The 18,869-nt window shown below is 51.0% G+C and overlaps 6 protein-coding genes across 6 annotated transcripts; 4 read left to right on the top strand and 2 right to left on the bottom strand.

The window, feature by feature from the left end:
- Positions 1–389: 389 nt before the first annotated feature.
- On the bottom strand, positions 390–2,939 carry atfA (bZIP transcription factor atfA). The gene is made up of 3 exons (XM_073697179.1): positions 2,473–2,939; positions 963–2,070; positions 390–894 (listed from the first exon to the last, which is right to left on the bottom strand). The coding sequence occupies exons 1-3, from the start codon at positions 2,576–2,578 to the stop codon at positions 585–587; spliced, it is 1,524 nt and encodes a 507-aa protein (XP_073551830.1). The 5' UTR covers positions 2,579–2,939; the 3' UTR covers positions 390–584.
- Positions 2,940–4,166: 1,227 nt separating this feature from the next.
- Positions 4,167–6,216, bottom strand: BDV59DRAFT_190897 (acyclic terpene utilization AtuA family protein; the record flags this gene model as incomplete). The annotated part of the gene is made up of 4 exons (XM_073691820.1): positions 4,167–4,742; positions 4,792–5,095; positions 5,148–5,540; positions 5,603–6,216. The coding sequence occupies 4 exons, from the start codon at positions 6,214–6,216 to the stop codon at positions 4,167–4,169; spliced, it is 1,887 nt and encodes a 628-aa protein (XP_073551831.1).
- Positions 6,217–7,144: 928 nt separating this feature from the next.
- Positions 7,145–8,947, top strand: BDV59DRAFT_198505 (cytochrome P450; the record flags this gene model as incomplete). The annotated part of the gene is made up of 6 exons (XM_073693165.1): positions 7,145–7,312; positions 7,359–8,011; positions 8,066–8,179; positions 8,228–8,498; positions 8,555–8,721; positions 8,773–8,947. 6 exons carry the CDS (start codon positions 7,145–7,147, stop codon positions 8,945–8,947), a joined length of 1,548 nt encoding a protein of 515 aa, XP_073551832.1.
- Positions 8,948–9,117: 170 nt separating this feature from the next.
- Positions 9,118–11,035, top strand: BDV59DRAFT_84408 (major facilitator superfamily domain-containing protein). The gene is made up of 4 exons (XM_073697180.1): positions 9,118–9,622; positions 9,680–9,960; positions 10,017–10,363; positions 10,416–11,035. Exons 1-4 carry the CDS (start codon positions 9,491–9,493, stop codon positions 11,027–11,029), a joined length of 1,374 nt encoding a protein of 457 aa, XP_073551833.1. The 5' UTR covers positions 9,118–9,490; the 3' UTR covers positions 11,030–11,035.
- Positions 11,036–13,156: 2,121 nt separating this feature from the next.
- On the top strand, positions 13,157–13,516 carry BDV59DRAFT_169745 (uncharacterized protein). The gene has a single exon (XM_073688303.1). It carries the CDS (start codon positions 13,213–13,215, stop codon positions 13,492–13,494), a length of 282 nt encoding a protein of 93 aa, XP_073551834.1. The 5' UTR covers positions 13,157–13,212; the 3' UTR covers positions 13,495–13,516.
- Positions 13,517–13,624: 108 nt separating this feature from the next.
- On the top strand, positions 13,625–18,840 carry BDV59DRAFT_84412 (putative ABC transporter). Its single transcript, XM_073697181.1, has 4 exons — positions 13,625–13,800; positions 13,882–14,200; positions 14,250–17,495; positions 17,586–18,840. Exons 2-4 carry the CDS (start codon positions 13,895–13,897, stop codon positions 18,606–18,608), a joined length of 4,575 nt encoding a protein of 1,524 aa, XP_073551835.1. The 5' UTR covers positions 13,625–13,800; positions 13,882–13,894; the 3' UTR covers positions 18,609–18,840.
- The last annotated feature ends 29 nt before the right edge of the window (positions 18,841–18,869 follow it).

The raw sequence follows: 18,869 nt of genomic DNA on the forward strand, positions 1-18,869 counted from the left end.
TTCATTGGTCATAACTCCATATACTCTTACGGTGCATGATATGACGCTACTCTACTGGAAATATATAGTCGAACTCCATGGAGATTAGACCGGTCTCTAGACAACAGACTTTGAAAACAAGATCAAACAACGGAAAGCATGAAACCACCGGTACGCCAGCCATCAACGTGTATCAAACTCAAGCGAGCATTTAAAAAAGAAGGTTGGAAAGCAGCCAGTTCCCGTGAATATTAGACAGGCGAAAGGAAGGTCCCAGAACCAGCGAACAAGTCGCGAGAGAGGGGAAGAATAGGAAAACACCAACCGTGGACACCCCCACTGGGCCGTGGAAACGACCAGCAGGCGAAGCCCGATGAAGACAAACGACAGGGAAGAAAGGAAAAAAATCCACCTCACAGAAGCTTTTGCGCCTAGTTTGCACCTTCCGGTGATTCAACCAAATCCCATGTCACACCACCTGACCATTTTGATCGTATACATTATTCATAAAACACCGCCCATGCCAGAAGTTTGCGTAGAAAGCTGAAGCTGAAATAAATCAAGGGTTGAGATCCCGGGAGAGCACCGGGCTCCGACTGGCAGGCTTACTGCCGTCGGATCCCTTGGGGCATAGGCGCGCCTGGTTGCATTCCCATGTTGCCTGGGAGGTTGTACGGATTCGAGTCGAACCCCCCGGTTGGCATGCCATTCATTATGAGGGGACCAAGGCCTTGTGCTTGGGAAACGGGGCAATCCTTGTGGGCCAGAAGCAGCGTCTTCAAGTTAACAATTTCCTCGCGCAACTGGGTGACGGTGGCAGTGAGAGCATCGTTCTCGGAGGTAAACAGCTCGACCTTGGCTTGTAGGTTGGCCAGCCACTGCTTCTTGCGCTGGCGACATTTAAGGGCGGCGACACTGTTGACGGGGTTAGCCGCCATGGACCGCACATCGTCATGCAAAGGCAGGGAGGGTTGAAGACTTACCGGTTTCTTTCGAGGAAGTTCTTTCGCTTTTCTTCATCTGTCATCTTCTTGGTATCTTGAGGCTTTTTCTTCATGTCCTCTTCATCAGACTCGGGATCGGAAGGCTCAACGCTAGCGGCGCCATTGTTCAACTTTGTTCTCTTGTTGGAGCCCTTTGCGGCGGAATCCTCGGCCTTACGTCGCGTGTTGGCCGCGCCGGCCGACTTCGCCGTCGTGCCCTTCTTCGACTTGCCTTTCGCGGCGGGCTTCACCTCATTCTGCGCGTCCGACGCGTCCCCGCTGCCTTCCCGGCTGCCATCGGACGCTTGGTCGCCGTCGCGCGACTGATCGACGTTTTGGATGTTCTGTGATGGGTTGGACACAGCGAACTGGTTCGGGTTCGGTTGACCGGCCTTGGCGAGCATGAAGAGGCCGTTCGCAGCATCTGCGGCGTCGTGATGCCCGAAGGGATCGCCGGCCGACTGGTTCCCTTTGGCGTCCATAGTCGTGTTCGGGTTTGCTTGGTTGGGATCGGACGTGGGGTTGGAAGTAGGACCGCCCATACCGTTCTTCTTGGCGGCGTTCAGGGCGGTGCGGTGGAATTCGATGGTGGAAGGAGTCGCACCGCCGCTTTGCAGCTGCTGCAGGAGCGCCTGGGAGTTGGGACTCGGGGCAGGGAAGATGGGGCCGTTACCACCGGGGGTCAGGCCGGTGCGAAGCGACGATTCGTTTGGGGTGGGGAAGCCTCGGCCGATACTGTCGAAATAATCGTTGGATCCCGTGGGACCGGCAAGCATCGCCGGGCTGAGAGGGCCCGACCGTAGGGAATTGGACCAGTTGTAGCCCCCGCCTGCGGAGGAGGTACCGGGGAGGGCAGGAGAGGTGAGAGCTGCGACGGGGGGGAGGATAGATTTGCCCGGAGTGTCGCCTGAGGAACCGGCGCCGGCGCCGCTGCTACCGAAGGACTGCTCGAACGGATTCGGTTCCAGGGAGAAGGGGTTGTGCACCGAGTTGAAGTAGTCGGGAGTATCACCCGACGAAGCTACGTTTGGGCGGGAAGGAGGAGCCAGGGAGGTTTGCGCATCCACGTCGGATTTGATATCTTTCGAGTCCGAAGACACTTGAGGATCTGCGAGGAACAGGATGGGTTAGCGCGACCAGTACGCGAATGACGTGGAGGCGATGCGAGGTAGTCCAAAAGGAGACGCGACGTGGTGGATGATTGTGATGACAGTGACGGTGGTGTAGTCTGGGGTGGGAAAGATGGGGTTGGGAGGAGGGCCGAGAGCGCGATGACGCCAGGTGTGAGGTCATCCCGACGACCACCTTATCCGGGGTACATTTGTGACGTCCGACCGCACCCAAACATGGATGTAGATAAAGTGAAGATAAAAGGCACCCGAGCCTGGATCTTTATTTTGCATCTGTTCGCACGCAACAAAAAAAGGGTGGGGGAAAAGCATATCTGGCCGAAGTACCAGGGACAGGTGCGCACAGGACACGATGACACCACTGCATAGATCCGACTTACCTTCGGTGTCCAACGGGTTTTTCTTGGAGTCCATTGGGGAGGAATTACGAGGGGCGGAATTAGTGGCGAGATTCGCTGGGACGGTCGACGCAACCGCGGCGGACATAGTAGACTGATGGAAGAAGGACGATTAGATGATGGTGATGTTGGAGGTGGTATAAGTGCAGTCGGAGCGGGAGACCGGGAAAAAAAAAGAGGAAAAAGAAAAAAAAGGGAAAAAAAGGAAGAAAAAAAGAGAGAAGGCGAAAGAAGGTGTGGCAATGCTCGGAAGAATCAAAAGATACAACAAGAGGGAATTGAAGAAGACAAGTTGTGATGGCGGTTGAGGAAGAGGGACTTGGTAGATTTGTTGATATGCTTCAGTGCACGAGATCCAGCCAGAATGGGATGAAGGGGGAGGGAGATGAGAAGTTGTGACGTAGTCGGGGGTTCGACAGGGAGTTTTTAGGGGAAGCGCGAGAGGGGAGGCGGTCGAGGGTCGTGAAGTAAGCAGAACCCCATCCTCGACTTATGCGACCCTGGGCCTGGTACATAAACCGCCGGTTCCAGCAGTGCAACCCTCAATTTTTTTTTTATATATAATATTTTTTCCCCTTCTTTTATTAATTTTATACGTTGTTTCTTTTTTTCCCCTCTTCTTTTGGTATTTTCTTCCCTCTGATATCTTCTGATTTTGAAAGGGAAGACTGCGTAGAAGCAATATCGGGTAAAGAAAGGAAAAAAGCAATAGTACTCACCAGAACCGACGAATGAGACGGCACGATGCTGGGCTGGCCCTTACGTCGAAGCAGAAAACTTGGAGACGACGGTGGATCCGGTAATCCTTCCAACCAATCCACGGAGGCGCTGGGGTGGGCGGAACGACAGGCAACTCAAAACAGACACCCTCCGGTGGTGGACAAGAACAGGAATGTTTGCGCAATCTAGGGATATCAGAGGGCTGCAGAGAAGGTCAACTGCGATCAAGGGAGTGACGATGGAAGACAAATGATCAGTCCGTGAAATCTTCTAGAAGCGAAAAGCGAAAAAACCCTCGAAAGTACAGTCCTAGAGAGACGGTCGACCGTGCAAAGAAGAAAGGGAGGGGGATGAGATCACGGTGACGACGACAGGAATTTTCTGGGTTGTCGGACCAGCCGGGTGGCCACACGCCAACACCCGGAGGCTCCACGTCCAACCAGCCACTCACGGTCCGGCCTGGACCCACTGCCGGTTGGATGTTCGAGTAGAATCGCTGGACGAGGTAGGAGATTTCCCAATCAGGGCCGGTTCGATTGAAGGTTCGGCCAATCACACAGCCTTCAGGAGATGGTTACTGGAAATGGATTATTCATCTGGATTCATACCACCCAACAAGGCCAGGGGGGTGACATCGCCCGGTGCTGATTGGACCTGAGCGATGACGCAATCCGTCCCGTCTGGTTCGTCCCGTGGATGGCCATCACGTGAGACTGTTCCTTCCACCCAACCCGATTGCCACCGGGATTCTGGACAACTGCGTCGCACCGTGGCAAGACCGTCGTACTGGTCCGATTGGCGACTCTCGTTCCGTTCTCGTACTGCACTCACGGCAGAGCAAACACCCCTTGTCTACACTTGTCCACGGTGTCGAGACTATACGAAGACCCTCTACGAACTGCGGGTGCATGACTCCGGAGTACATAGATTAACAGCAATATGTATTCTCGTTCATCTCATACAGTCCCCCGGTCAACAAACTTCTTAGGCAAATCCACCACCTTAGCTCTCAAATACTCCAAACAGTTCTTCCCCAGCGTGTCATATGTGCTGCATGCATCGTAGCCGCGGTCCAGGTGATCGTGGAGCAGGAAGTGAACCGCCCGAATGTTGGGCATCTCGAACCGATCAATCGGCTTCCCTTTGTCCTCCTCAGGCCCGAGGAGCTCGCGGATCTTCGCCACCGTCAGGAAACTCCTCAGCCAATTCCACTCATCGTCATGACGGACGAAGAAGCCCGCGTTGCAGTCGCTGCACTTGTCGCCCGATCGCCCCAGCACGATTCGGCCCAGGGGCAGGCGCACCGTCGGTCCAAACGAGTCGAGGGGCACCGGGTTCTTGGTCTCGTAAGTAGGCTGTTGACGGTCGTAGGTGCGGAACTCCGGCGCCAACGGCATGTCAATGACCGGCTGCGGTGCATCCCAGAGGAGATGCACGCGCTGCTTCACCTCCGACTGAGGGAGGAGGGTTGGGTGGTACTCATAGTACGGCTTGCCCTCTGCCTGACGCATGTCATTACCCAAAGATGCACCCTTCGAGGAGGTTAGCTCGGATTCATCTTCCCAGTGCCAGCGGACCTACCGGACAGCTCTGCAGGAAGGTGGTCATCGACCGGCGGAAGAATCCGTCCGGGTTGCGCATGCTCAGCAGCTCGCGGTCCTTCGACTGCGCAAAGATACGGAAGTCAACGGTGGCCACGTCTTGGTTGCGTGCATCGCTGACGGATGTCCCGTTCTGCATAAACTTGAGCACGGTGAACTTCTTCAGGATCTCGGGACCAAGCTCCTCTTTGACTTGGTCTTCGGTCCACCTGCACTTCTCTTCAATGTCGAGACCGCAGAGATACACGTGATACTCCGCTTGCCATCCGGCAAAGCCAGTGATTCTATCTTCACGTCAGGCCAATCGTTAGAAATAGATTTTTGACAGATACATACCCGACTTTCGTTGTGGGTGGAGGAGGCAGTCCCTTCACTCCAGAAACCTTCACCAGATTCTCCCCAACTTGTTCAATTTTGATGTCTTCGATCTGCGCAGTCACGTCACAGTTATAGTACTGCGGTCCTTGAATCTCGTAGAGCAGCTGAGATGTGACCGAGTTGACCGTCATCCAGCCGCCAGTATTCTTCTCCTTGGTCATAATACCGTGCCCAAGGTGATCGATGGCGCAGATCGGGAAGCCCATGTTCTTATGCATGCCCCTCTTCAAAAGCTCTTTGAAATCCGCAGAGTATCCACCGCTGACATAGGCGGAGCATTCCAGCAAATGTCCGATGATGAGGGATCCGGCGAGTTCGTCGAATTGGTCTGCTCTCCATTGATGCCACCAACTGCACATGCGTTAGCGTTCCTTCGCTACCGTACCTTGACTGATGAGGCTATGAAAACTTACGCAGCAGCACCGATCGTAGGGGAAGCGTCCGACACCCGCCCACAGATGACGATGTCGGCTCCTTCGGTCAGAGCCCGGGCAATACCCAGACCTCCCAGGTAGCACTGAGCGCAGACTGGCTCCAGGCCCCATTCCTTGACGGACTTGTTGTGCATGAGAGAGCGGAAGGATTCTCCCTGCTGCAGCATGGCCTTCACCGACCCAGTGACCTCGTCGCCTTCGATCCAAGCAACCTTGAGATCATGACCGGCTTCCTGGATCTTCTGCTTCACCAGCTTAGCCAGGACTTCGGTGTCGCTTGCGCCGGCATTGACCGCGAGCTTGATCTTTCTCCGGGCCATGTCGTCCAGTGCGGGAAGGAAACAGTCCAGGAAGTTCTCCGCAAACATCGCGCTTTGCACTTCTTCCTCCCAGCTCAGGGTCTTGCCCGAGTTCGCTTCCTGATTGCGAACCTTGCCGGTGCCATGGATCGTCATGGTCATCTCGGAGAGCCAGTCCCCAACAATTACATCCACATCCTCATTTTTGGCAAGACTGGCAATGGCACGAACGCGGTCTGAGAAGCCCCCGGAGGCTCCAGCGACGCGTACGGGGCGCTTGGGTTCTATCGTCATGATGGTATCAAGAGAGTTAGGATTAAGTGTAGACAGAACAGTTTTTTGCTCTCGAGTTGAGAACCAGTAAGCCTCAACTGGCCTCTATTGTCATTTAATACCCTACCCCTCTATCCATGCCATACCCCGCGACACTACCGCGCGATCCGTCTAATCTCCAGAGTATTGTCGCCGGACCGAGCACCCCCGGTGCGAGCTAGAACGAGTCGATTCAGAATGATTTCCGGTTCATCCCATACAGCATATGCTTATCCCCGCTGACTGGATCGTGGGGCAGTACTTGATAGGTTTCTATTAGGTATGCGGGGTAAGTGGATTCTGGGGTAGTTCTGGTGCCATTCCCCACACTGGATATCATTATCCTGCACGGCTGTTGGATATCGGGTTCCTTACCGCAAGCCCCGACGAGGGTGCTCTGGTTACGTCGAGCACTTTGCAGCATGACTTGTGAGTATCTAGGGTTATGCCATGGTAGAGAGGGGGCTCGGTGGCCTGGTTGCTGATTCGACGGTTGACGATGACCTCGAGTAGGTCTATTGGGATGTTTGCATAATCATGCGTTCTAATCCACTTAAACATCAGAACCTATTCATAAAGCCACTGTCTCGTCAATCATGAGACTGTTTTATTGCATATGCCCACTGTATTTGGATTCCTAGTTAGTTTGTATCGCGTATGCTCGGTCATACTTCCGATCTCGCGTCGAGAACCGCGCGATTGTCATGGCATGAAGGCATTCACGAATGCCTTTCATTGGAATATACTACATTAAGCTCAAACCGTCACACATTCAACCGCAAATGTCGGTCAGTGCCGCTAGACCATATAAATTATTACGATGCTTTCCACCCAAGTTCCACCATTTCACTACACGTACTACGACCCGAATTACTGATAGGGCGTGTCTAACTATCACAGATCCCACCACATGGAGTCCGTTGGAAGCGTTGGGAGGAGTATGGGCGAGCGGCTCTACATCGCCGGCACACTGTTACTTCTAGGCATCGTCCTGCAAACCGTGACCACCATAATCTACCGATACTGGTTTCACCCTCTTGCTAAATTCCCTGGCCCATTCATCAATGCCGTCTCCGATGTGAGCACCAACCCTTCCCCTCCATCATGAGCCCTCACAAAACCAGGAACAGCTCCCAGGTGTCGTCTGGACCCTCCGTGGCCGACTCCCCATGGAAACACGCAAACTCCACGACAATTATGGCCCTGTCCTCCGGCTCAGCCCCAACGAACTCGCATTCAACACCCTCGGCGCCTGGCGAGATATCTACGGGCATCGTCCCGGACGAAAGGACCTCTCCAAGCATCCCATCCACGTCGGCGCCGTCGATCCCTTGCCGGGGGTGCAGACGATCTCCATGGCCGACCACGACAACCACGCGCGCCAACGCAAGGCCCTCTCGCATGGATTCTCCAAGAAGGCCCTCTGGGAGCAAGAGGACATCGTGCAGGGCTTCGTCGCCAAGCTAATGGACAACATCCACCGGTTCGCTGCGACCGGCGAGGCGTTCGACATCGTCAGGTGGTTCAACTTCATCACCTTCGACGTCATCGGAGACCTGTCCTTCGGGGAGTCATTCGGATGTCTGGATCGCGGCGATTTTCATTTCTGGATCACCCTCATCTTCGACGCCGTCAAGGCGGGCGCTATCGAGCAGGCGTCGAGACGCTTCGCCACGGCGGGCTCGCCTACGCAGCGCTTCCTGCAGAAGCTGGCGCAGGGGCCGTTGGCGAAACGCCGCGCCGACCATCTGGCGTACAGTCGGACGAAGGTTCTGCGGTTTGTTCACCGTGCTGGTACGAGAACGCAGGCCCTGAGACTAACGCGGTATAGACGGCTAGAGGCCAAGGAGAATGACCGGAAAGACTTCATCCACTATATCTTGAAGCAGTCGGAACATTACGACCTCTCCCAGGATGAGGTGATTGTGAACGCTGCGCTGTTTATGTGAGCTTTCCTCCGTGGATATTGTTGCACAGCTAACGGGTGAATTAGCGTCGCTGGGAGCGAAACCACCGCCAGCTCGCTGGCGTCTCTGATGAACAACCTACTGCGCCATCCGCGGGTCTACAGAAAGCTGAAGGAGGAGATCCGCACTACCTTCAAATCTAGGGACGAGATCACGCTTGCGGTTGCTCACGAGCTGCCTTACTTGGGAGCTTGTTTGGAGGAGAACTTGCGTATCTTCCCTCCGGCGCCTATCGGCTTTTTGCGAGAGATACAGCAAGAAGGAGACGTTATTGACGGGCATCATATCCCCGGAGGGGTAAGTTAGGCAGGGCTCTACCTAACGTTGGTGTTGAGGATTGACAATACTCCTAGACTGCCGTGTCTGTTAGCTCCTGGTGCGCGCACCATAACCCAGCCAATTTCAAAGACCCGGACCTTTTTATCCCGGAGCGATGGTTGGAGGATCCACGATATAAGGACGACGAGAGACTGGCCACTCGGCCATTTTCTTTGGGGCCCCGCGGGTGTATCGGGAAAGAGTACGCTACTAATGCCCTGATTTGAGGATGCACGATCTGACTAGTAAACAGTCTTTCATACGTTGAGATGCGCTTGGTTGTTTGCCATCTTCTTTGGAATTTTGACATTACGAACGCGGACGACGCGGTTGATTGGGAGGCAGAGGACAATATGAAGCACATGAAGGCCTACTCCACCTGGCAGAAACCAGGGCTCAGAGTCTATGCTACTGAAGTGAAACGGTAGCTTACGGGTTTTCTCAATTATAACTTTCATTATTAAGTCTCCACACTTTAACTATGGCACCTCGCATATCGGCCGAAATTTAGCCATTCACGTGCTCTGTAGTGTCGCATTAATTTCAGTGTTAAGAACCTCATACTGACAATGATAGGGGTACCTAGTCAGCTAAGTCAGGATAGTTATTTGAGTGGGTCGCCGGCTGCATGAGGCCTCCGTATATACCATACGGGTGCCACATTGCGTGCTCCTAGTATCAATCATTCAGAGTACATGTTCTCCTGGTTGGCCCGAAAGTGATGGATTAGATACCATTATGGCGCTCAGCTAACGCTAAGTTGGATTCTTCTGCAGTTACCTGGGAACTCGGTGCAGCGATTATATGTCCTTTAGACCTGATTATGCACTAAACTTCTGAAGTCAGGATCCAAGGTATCGCGATAATGATGGGTCCTGGCGTGCTCCCCTGGTTCAAAAAACAATAAGAGCCCGAACTCGGCATCGATCACCATGGTAGTTTAACTAATACAAGAAACACTCACTTTGACAATGGTTTTGGATCGAGTCGTCCGGCTCTACCGGTCATGCCTGTTCCAGATTATTATCGTAGGATTGGTCGCCTTTTGCGAACCTGGCATCTGGACGGCACTCAACAACCTTGGAGCGGGAGGAAATGCCAAGGTTAGCTGCCATATGGTTGATTTGCTTCTGACAAAATACCCCTAACATGCTGTTCAGCCCTTTCTGAATAACGCCGCCAATGCTTTAACCTATGGACTCATGTCAATAGGCTGCTTCCTTGCTGGGGGCGTTACCAACAAGCTCACCGCAAAATGGACCTTATTTATTGGAGCAGCCTTCTACACACCTTATGCGGCTGGCCTCTACTGTAACAACCGCTATGGGAACGAGTGGTTTCTCTTGCTGGGGGCGGCTCTATGTGGGATTGGGGCGTCTCTTTTATGGGCCAGTGAAGCTGCGATTGCGGTTGGGTACCCGGAAGAGGAGAAACGAGGACGGCAAGTTGAGGACCTTATCCATTTCTTTCATTTCATTCCACTGACTATTAATTCAGATACGTTGGAATTTGGATGGGTATCCGTCAGATGGGGCCACTCGTTGGTGGTGCGATATCTCTCGCTCTCAATATCAAAACAACGCATGTGGGCAAGGTCACCTACACAACATATCTAGGGCTTGTGGCTATCTCATCTCTTGGAGCTCCCTTTGCATTGCTGTTATCGCAACCCCAGAATGTTATCAGGAGTAATGGGAGCAAAATCCCTTACATGAAGAAAACAAGTGTCGTCATTGAAGCTCGCGCTATCTGGAAACAGCTTACGAATAAGTACATGCTCTTACTCATTCCAGTCTTCCTCGCGGGGCAGTTTGGCACAACCTACCAAGGAAATTACCTGACAAGTATGCTTTCTCCTAGAATCCTCATCATAGATTAGTTGCTGACAGAAATTAGCGTACTTCACCGTCCGTTCCAGAGCACTTGCGTCTTTCCTGACAGCTGTAGTTGGCGCTATGGCCAATCTAGTGACGGGTGCTATCCTGGATCTGAAATATTTTTCTAGACAAGCCAGGTCTAAAGCTGTTTACATATTCATTCTTGCATTTCTCACAGCGGCTTGGATATGGAATGCCATTGTTCAAGCGAAACTATCCCGCATGGCCGAACCCCCCGCTTTTGACCTGGGCGATGGTCCCTTCTTCAATTCAGCCTTTACTGTCTACATGTTCTTCAAGTTTTTCTATGAAGTTCTGCAGACGTATATATACTGGCTAATGGCCGAGATTAAAGGAGCCCGGGGAGATGGCGATATCGCGAGAACAACCGGCATTCTAAGATCGTGGGAGTCCATTGGGAGCACGATTGCTTACGCTGTTGGCGCGACTCACTGGCCTAACTTGAACCAGATGATTCTGGGATTTGCCCTATGGGGTTTCACAATCCCATTTACAATTTTAGCAGTGTTCGGCAATTGGAATCAGCCTCAGGTGCCTGAGATACAAGGCGAAACAGACAGGAGTAGCCTCGATGCAGAGAGGGTGATTGTCAGTCCCAAAGGACAGAATTAAAATTCATCCAAATAGATTATAAATTAGATTGTTGGAGAAAGTTTCTATCAACTGAGCAATTTACGCGGCTAACAGGCATTTTATTAGTTCCAGTTGACACGAGTCTAAGGCTCGGCAGCGAATGGTTGATTGTCTGATGTTGGCCAATGCACCCTTCCGAAAATACCATGTACATGCTAGAAATGTTGGACAGATCCATAAATATTATATTGTATAGCGCAGAGTCTAGTTCGTGTTTGTCCCGTGAACATCGGGTGGAAAAGGATTTCCGGCCCTTTTCGTAGAGTGGACCATCGGTCATTAGAACCCTCCCCTCGTTCAGCTTCTTCTCGCCTTCACTACCTGAGAACTCGTGCCGAACATACGCGAGTATATCTCTATCTCATGTGTTGTTAAGTTGTAGTGGCAGTTAACTGCAATGTCCCCACCAGAAAAGCGCAAAGCCCCCGACGATGATCAGCAAGGAGCTGCAGAATGGGGAGAAGCTCGGGCGTATCCTCGCAGAAGGGTCGCACTTGCAGTAGGTTTATTTTCTAAGGCTGTGGATCAATGGTTGATGTCATTTCAGTGTGAAGTGTGTCGCCTACGCAAGACACGTTGCGATGCCGAAAAACCTTCCTGTAGCTTCTGCAGAAAATTAGACATAGAGTGTGTCTATCGCGGCCCTAGCAAGAATGGAAGAACTCAGAGCGATGAAGCTACCGCTTCTCGTCTCGACAACATTGAATCGACGCTTGAGAGGATAGCCTCTATGCTGGAGCCAAAATCCAACACACCTGCCTCCCATGTCTCTGATGTGTCTATCACGTCCCCTGCGTCGACTTCTGCGGCTGCAAGACAACCTGTCATTCCTCGAATGCCAAACCTACTCTCATTTCGTGGACCAGACCTCTGGTGCTATGACTGCACAGAGGAATTTTTCTTGGACCAGTTAGATTCTATGGCTGACATGCGGAACATACAGCCAATGCCAGCCGTAGACCTATCTCGGCCGCACCTGTGGAGACTGCAACAAGCATTCGTGGAGAACATCTTAAAATGGTTTCCTCTGTTTGACCAGGAGACGACGCTCAAATATTTGCAGGCTGCACAACTGTCTAACTATGAAAAGGATTCACCGTCTCTTTGTTTAGTTCTTCTTATAAACGCCGTTGGCGCTCTCACTCTGGACAGTAGTTTATACACAGAGTCCTTGCAGGATCTGCCAGGGTTTAATTATTATATACGAGCCTACCAGATTATGAAGAATTTCCCTCAGTTGACAAAAGATATCCGCATTCTCCAATGCAGAACTCTAACAGCGTAGGTAGGATTCTTCATCGTGACGTGGATGTACCTAACTGAGATTGGGCCATAGGATGTATTTCCTCTATGCAATGCGTCCACTGGAATCCTGGAGAGCAATATGTCAGGTTTCACAAAACTGTATACTTCAACTAAAGACCGGTATAGTTGATCGAGAGCCATCGGCCTATCGAGATGCCTTTGAAAGGATTTACTGGATCTGCTATGTTATTGATAGGTAGTTATTTTCAAGCCAGCTACGTACAAAAGCTGAAACCTTTCTAGTGAGCTCGAGATTTGCCTGGAGCTTCCGCCTAGTGGATTGAAGCACTACGAAACGAAGGTGGCCCTGCCTAGTAGCCACTACGAAGAGGAGGGAATGTACTGTCTTCTGGCCATATCGTCATTGCGAAAACTCATGGTTGAAGTGGTGAAGGCAGTTGGAATGAAAGGTATCTATTCGATCCATGTCACTCCTGCGTTGTTATGCACTGGTTACGAGCCACCTATAGGTTCCGCAGTTGCAACATACGCCCCGGTCGTGGTGATGGAGCTCCGAAATCAGATCGACGACTGGTATCGCCATCTACCTAGCTCGCTACGGTTTCCCTTAGATCACTCATTGCTCTTCGATAAGCGACGTGCATATCTCCGGAGCCAATACCACGCCCTATGTGCCGTGGTTTTCTGGCCTTTTGTTCCCAGAAGCAAGGAACTGGCATACAGCGGAAGACATTACAACGATGAAGAGTCGCAGCGAATATTACACGGCTCTAATGAATGTTTAGCCGCCTGTCGCAATTATCTGAAAGGTACAGATGAGATATTGACTCAAAAAACTCTCGGTTCTCATGTGATAGTCCGAAGGTGAGTAACTACAGTGGAGACAGGTTGCAAATATGACTAATTTCGACCGTAGCTACTTCACAATGACCGTGGTCTTGCTTCTTACATTCTCAGAAACTGATACTTCTGAGCCCTCTTGCATGGAAGACCGATCCTTACTCGAATATGCCCTGGATAACCTGTCTCATTGGAAAGTGGTTCCATTCCTACGAAGGCCCCTAGCTGAGCTCGAGAGAATTGCACGATTGAAAGGACTCAGAGTTCCTATGCCTATATCCGAGGCTGATCCATTGCAAGGATGCTGTGCCATTAACAGAGATGTCTTAGTTCCCTAGAGAACACACAAATGAGTCAAACATGCAGTTGCCCTGATGATGATGATACGAAGGGCCAGTGGAAGATAAAGTGATCAACAGTTACTAAATAATATGGTTGCCTACGTCCATCACTGCTCCAGTCTGTTGCCATTAGCAAGAGAATCTGGTAGTGCCATGTTTAATTTTCTCTCTCTCAATATTACTTGCCACTAACATCCTGAGAGTGACTCATGCATCAAGCTGACGGGGAACCTGCAGAGCTTATTTTGCTTTTCCCCAAAACGGTGCCCGCCTGGTCGGACTCCCTTCATGCCATCCCACAACGTCAGTAGCCATTTAACACCATATAAGCTGGGAAGGTTACCTTTAACCTGAAAACATATTTCTAATATGAGGAGCATTTAGCTCTACCCTAGATATGCCGCGTTTTTCTCTCAGCGCATCGGCGGTTGGTGTGGTCCTGGCTGCAGTTTTGTCGGTACCTCACTTGCGACAACTCGCCATCGATCGACGGGGAAACCAACCCGAAGGTTATGAAGCTATCAGTGAAGACATGGAAGAGGATGAGGACGGAGAAGAAATTATTAGTGCAAAGGCACCCGAAGCAAAATGGCAGAGGGTCACCTTGACTGTCGTCGCCCTGGCTGGAACTTTGGCTACACTGCCTATATACGTTACAGGCGCGCCTTGGAAGACCTTTCAAATATTACAAGTTGTTTCTTGGGTAAGACATATCTTTAAAGTATTCCATTTACATTGGCTCATTGCGACAGATGTTCCTCCTGACCCAGGAAACCATCGTCGTCACCAGTCGTCGGTCTCGAGACCGCTATCGCTTGGGATGTTACAGCGCATTAACGTCGCTGTTTGCTTGCATATCAACTGTCTCGGGAATTTCATTGCCATTGAAATACAGCAAGCTCTCAGAACCGCTGAAGTCACACTCTGTTTTATCAACTTTCCAATTGTCAGCCTTAATCATCCTGACTTTGCTCAACCTCTCTATCCCCAAAGGCCCGGCTGTTTATCGTGACGGTAGACAAGTCGATAAACACAATGCAGTGTCATTTCTTAACAAATACAGCTTTATGTGGGCACAAGAGACACTTTCTCTCGCATCAAGGAATAAGAGACTTGACATGGATGATTTGCCTCTGATTGGTGAGGAAGTCCGGGCTCAAACGCTGCACAGTCGCTTTTCGAACGTTGGCGCAGATTGGAATCTTTGGAGAAAATGCGTTCACGTTTATCGGTCCACTCTTGTTTCCCAATTCGTCATTCAGCTGCTTTCCTCTGGCTGTCACTTTTTGCCGCAGCTCTTTCTCTTCGCAGTACTACGACAATTCGAGGCACGCGACGCTGGTGCCAATAACCAGTTCGAGCTATGGCTAATGGCAGCAGGCTTAGGTTGCTCTTTGGTGATTGCCTCGTGCCTATCGTCTCTAGTCGACTGGACAGCAGAAATGAAGCTGTCACTCCCTGTTCATGAACAATTATTCGCCATCATCACCAGCAAAATTATACACCTACCGGACATTGTTGCCCCGCCTCTTGATAGCGACAGCAAGAGCGTCTCTTCTAGTGTGGAAGACGAAGAAAGCGAAATTAGTGACGAGGCTCCACGAACAAGACATTCCATCTTGAATTTGCTTGGAGTTGACGTTAAAAGCATTTCGGATTTTGCAAGCGACGGCCATCTTATAGTTGACTGTACTCTTGAATTATGCATTGCTGTCATATTTCTAGTGAACCTCATGGGATGGAAGCCCACCCTTGCAGGCTGCATTATTCCGGCACTCCTGACTCCAGTTTATTACTATGCGAACAAAAAGTACAGTAAAAGCGAGGAGGCCCTTATGGAACATCGAGATCGGAAGTCGGCAGTGCTGAGTGAGGCTATACACGGAATCCGTCAGATAAAATTCAGTGCATTGGAAACCGAATGGTACCAGAAGATCCTCAGATTCCGACACAAAGAACTTGAACGCCAGCGCACGGTATTTATTCTTGACCTAATATTGATTGCACTTTGGTCCTTCGGTCCTGTCATCATGAGTATTGTCTCTTTTTCAACCTACGTCTATATCAACAACACGATGTCTGCCTCAATTGCATTTACTGCATTTGCCATCTTTGAGGGGGTTCAAAGCACATTATCTATCCTTCCAGAAACGGTTTCGAACCTGCTAGATGCGTCCGTCAGTGCTCGGCGGATAGACCGTTTCTTATCACTTCCCGAGCGCAATGACGGAAGGATTACTGGAGATGCAATCAAGTTCAAGGATGCCATCATTTCTTGGCCATCGGATGAGTCTGAATATACACAGGGTGTATTCAGGCTAAAGTGTCTCAACTTAAGCTTCCCTGCGGAGGAGCTCACCGTCATAACTGGTAGAAGCGGTGCGGGCAAGAGTCTCCTTCTCCAGGCAATAATTGGAGAAGCAGATATCTGTAGCGGTAGTGTCTCCGTCCCAGCCATGGGATCTGCGTCCGATAGACCTGCTAACGGACAAAAGTGGATCATTCGTGGGATGATGGCATACGTTTCCCAAGACCCTTGGATTGAAAATGCAACTGTTCGAGACAGTATTCTGTTCGGTCATCCCTTTGAGCCCAACCGCTATGGCGAAGTGCTTCATGCATGCGCGCTTACCCAAGATTTGAAACTGTTCTCGGACGGCGATATGACGGAAGTTGGTGCCCATGGCATTAATTTGAGCGGGGGTCAGAAATGGCGCCTCGCATTGGCAAGAGCGCTGTATAGCCGTGCTAGCATTCTAGTTCTCGACGATATTTTCAGCGCGGTTGACTCTCATGTTGGTCGGCATCTTTACGAACACGCTTTAACTGGAAAGCTATGTGAGAAGCGGACTCGGATTATTGCTACGCATCACCCCCGTTTATGTTTAAGTCAGATGGCATACCGCGTGTCGCTTGAGAATGGCCGCGTGTTGAGTGCAGATACACCGAAAGCGCTTGTTCAGGACAGAATTCTCCGGGATATTCCGAATTCTCTGAAACATATTGGCAACTTGGGGGGCCTAAGTGAGTCATCCAAGATCGACCTCCCGGCCAACAGGCGACGCAGGTCAACATCAAGCTTCGATAATCTAGAGTGCTATTATTCAAGAACAAATACTCAGAATCTTGAAACCGGGAAGTACTACGAGGAAGAGAAACGAGAGACAGGGGCTGTTAAGACAGATGTTTTCAAGACTTACATGAAAGCCTGCGGTGACTACCTTCACTGGGGACTCATACTTCTCTTCTTCAGCCTTACCTTGGTTGAAAACCTTGTGACGCCGTATTGGGTCTCGATATGGACCCGGGCATATGAGAAGAATGTGCCAGTGCCATCCATTCGTCTCCAATCTGATATTAGCAATATACCGGGTACCCAGCAAGGTCTAGCTCTTGACCAGCGCCTTTTATTTTATGTGAGTGTCTATGTCGGGTTATCGCTGTCATCGTGGTTCCTAGAGATCGTTCGGTATTATCTGGTTTTCCGCGGCTCGCTCAGGGCATCCAAGACTCTGTTTGAGCAATTCGCGAATACGATTCTTCGGGCACCTCTTTCTTTCCTTGATACCACACCGGCAGGGCGTATACTGAACCGATTCACAGCGGATTTCAGCGTGATTGATTCAAACCTTGCGCTAAATCTTGGATGGCTGCTGCATAGTAGCGTCTTGGTTCTCGCTGTGATTGTGGCTGCATTTGTGAGCTCACCGCTGATAGTAGGCTTTGGGGTTCTGTCAGTGATAGCTTCATGGGCTGTAGCATCATTTTATGTTACAGGTGCACGAGAAGCAAAACGGCTGGAGAGCACCGCTAGGTCGCCGATATTTGAACAAGTAGGCTCCTTACTTGCTGGTTTACCAACTATCCGAGCAACGAAGAAGGAGAATGAATACCTGCGTCAGATATATAAGTTGATTGATACACACTGTCAAGCTTTTTGGCATCGTCAGCTCTTCAACTGCTGGATGGACTTTTGGTTGAGTATGGTAGGAGCAGGAGTAAGTTGCAGCCCTCTCTACTTTTTCGTAGTATATGCTCTGCATATATACTCAATACCTGGCCGTGACTAACCCCCACTCGTTTTCCAGTTCGTCACTACTGTAGCAGTCATGTTTGTCAGCATTTCCAGGTTAGATGCCCCTCTTGCCGGATTTGCCCTGAGCTTTGCCTTGGACATGTCTGGGAATATCTCATGGCTCCTGGCGCAATACACGCGGATCGAACTCGACTTCAATGCCGCGGAGCGTGTTATTGAGTATGCAGGGATTGTTCCAGAGACGCAGACTGGGGCTGATGTTCCAGCCTCGTGGCCAACAAGGGGTGAAATAAGAGTGAACGACCTTCACGTCAGCTACACGGCGCATCTACCACCGGTACTGAAGGGTCTCACTTTTGCGGTGTGTCCGGGAGAGCGCATTGGCATTGTCGGGCGTACTGGGGCGGGAAAGTCGTCTTTGACTTTGGCGTTGCTTCGTTTCCTTGAAGCCCAGTCAGGCTCAGTCTTTATCGACGGGGTTGATGTATCCCGGATGAAATTGCACGTCCTTCGTTCACGGGTAGGGATCATTCCGCAGGACCCGGTCGTGTTCACGGGCACCGTACGTGAGATTCTTGATCCTTTCAATCATCATGATGATGGCGAGCTTCACGACGCACTGAGGAAAGTCACCGCTCCGGTGGATAAGGGAGATGACGATGGGGCACAAAGCAACAGTAGTGCGAAGGATATCTTCTCGTTGTCAGATCCCATCGCAGAAGGGGGTCGGAACCTTTCGCAGGGACAGCGACAGCTTCTCTGCCTCGCCCGTGCCATAGTTGCTCAACCTAAGATATTGATCATGGATGAGGCAACGGCGTCAATCGACATGGAGTCAGATCTTCGGATTCAGCGGTCGATACGCGAGATCCAGGGCTGCACATTGCTGGTGATCGCACACCGGCTGTCCACTATTGCGGATTTTGACCGCATTCTCGTTCTGGAGAACGGGAAGGTGGTGGAATTTGATCGGCCTGGCGCTCTGATGGGGTTTGAGAATGGAGCGTTCCGCAGCTTGGTTGAGCAGAGTGGTGACAGGACCACGATTGAGGCGATGATCTCGGCAACGGGATAGATAAGACTGTACTGCACACGTCGTGCTAAGTTCTTGGGTTTGTTTATTTCATTGGTCTGGAATAGACATATGGATTTACCCTGGCGGGTTTTGCTAGGATGGTGGGGTAGAGTCCCCAGGGGGCTTTTCGTATTATTCCACCAGTAATATGGGAGGCTATATAGTTCCTCGGCATCATATAAGATCTTCCATCTCAGATGTGTTTCCTCCAGGATTGGTCACTACTGGTACTGGTCACTGAAGTTATACCATCTTAACTCC

Source organism: Aspergillus ambiguus (assembly GCF_047715705.1).
Source record: "Aspergillus ambiguus strain CBS 117.58 unplaced genomic scaffold BDV59scaffold_3, whole genome shotgun sequence".
In the NCBI taxonomy this organism is placed as follows: Eukaryota; Fungi; Ascomycota; class Eurotiomycetes; order Eurotiales; family Aspergillaceae; genus Aspergillus; species Aspergillus ambiguus.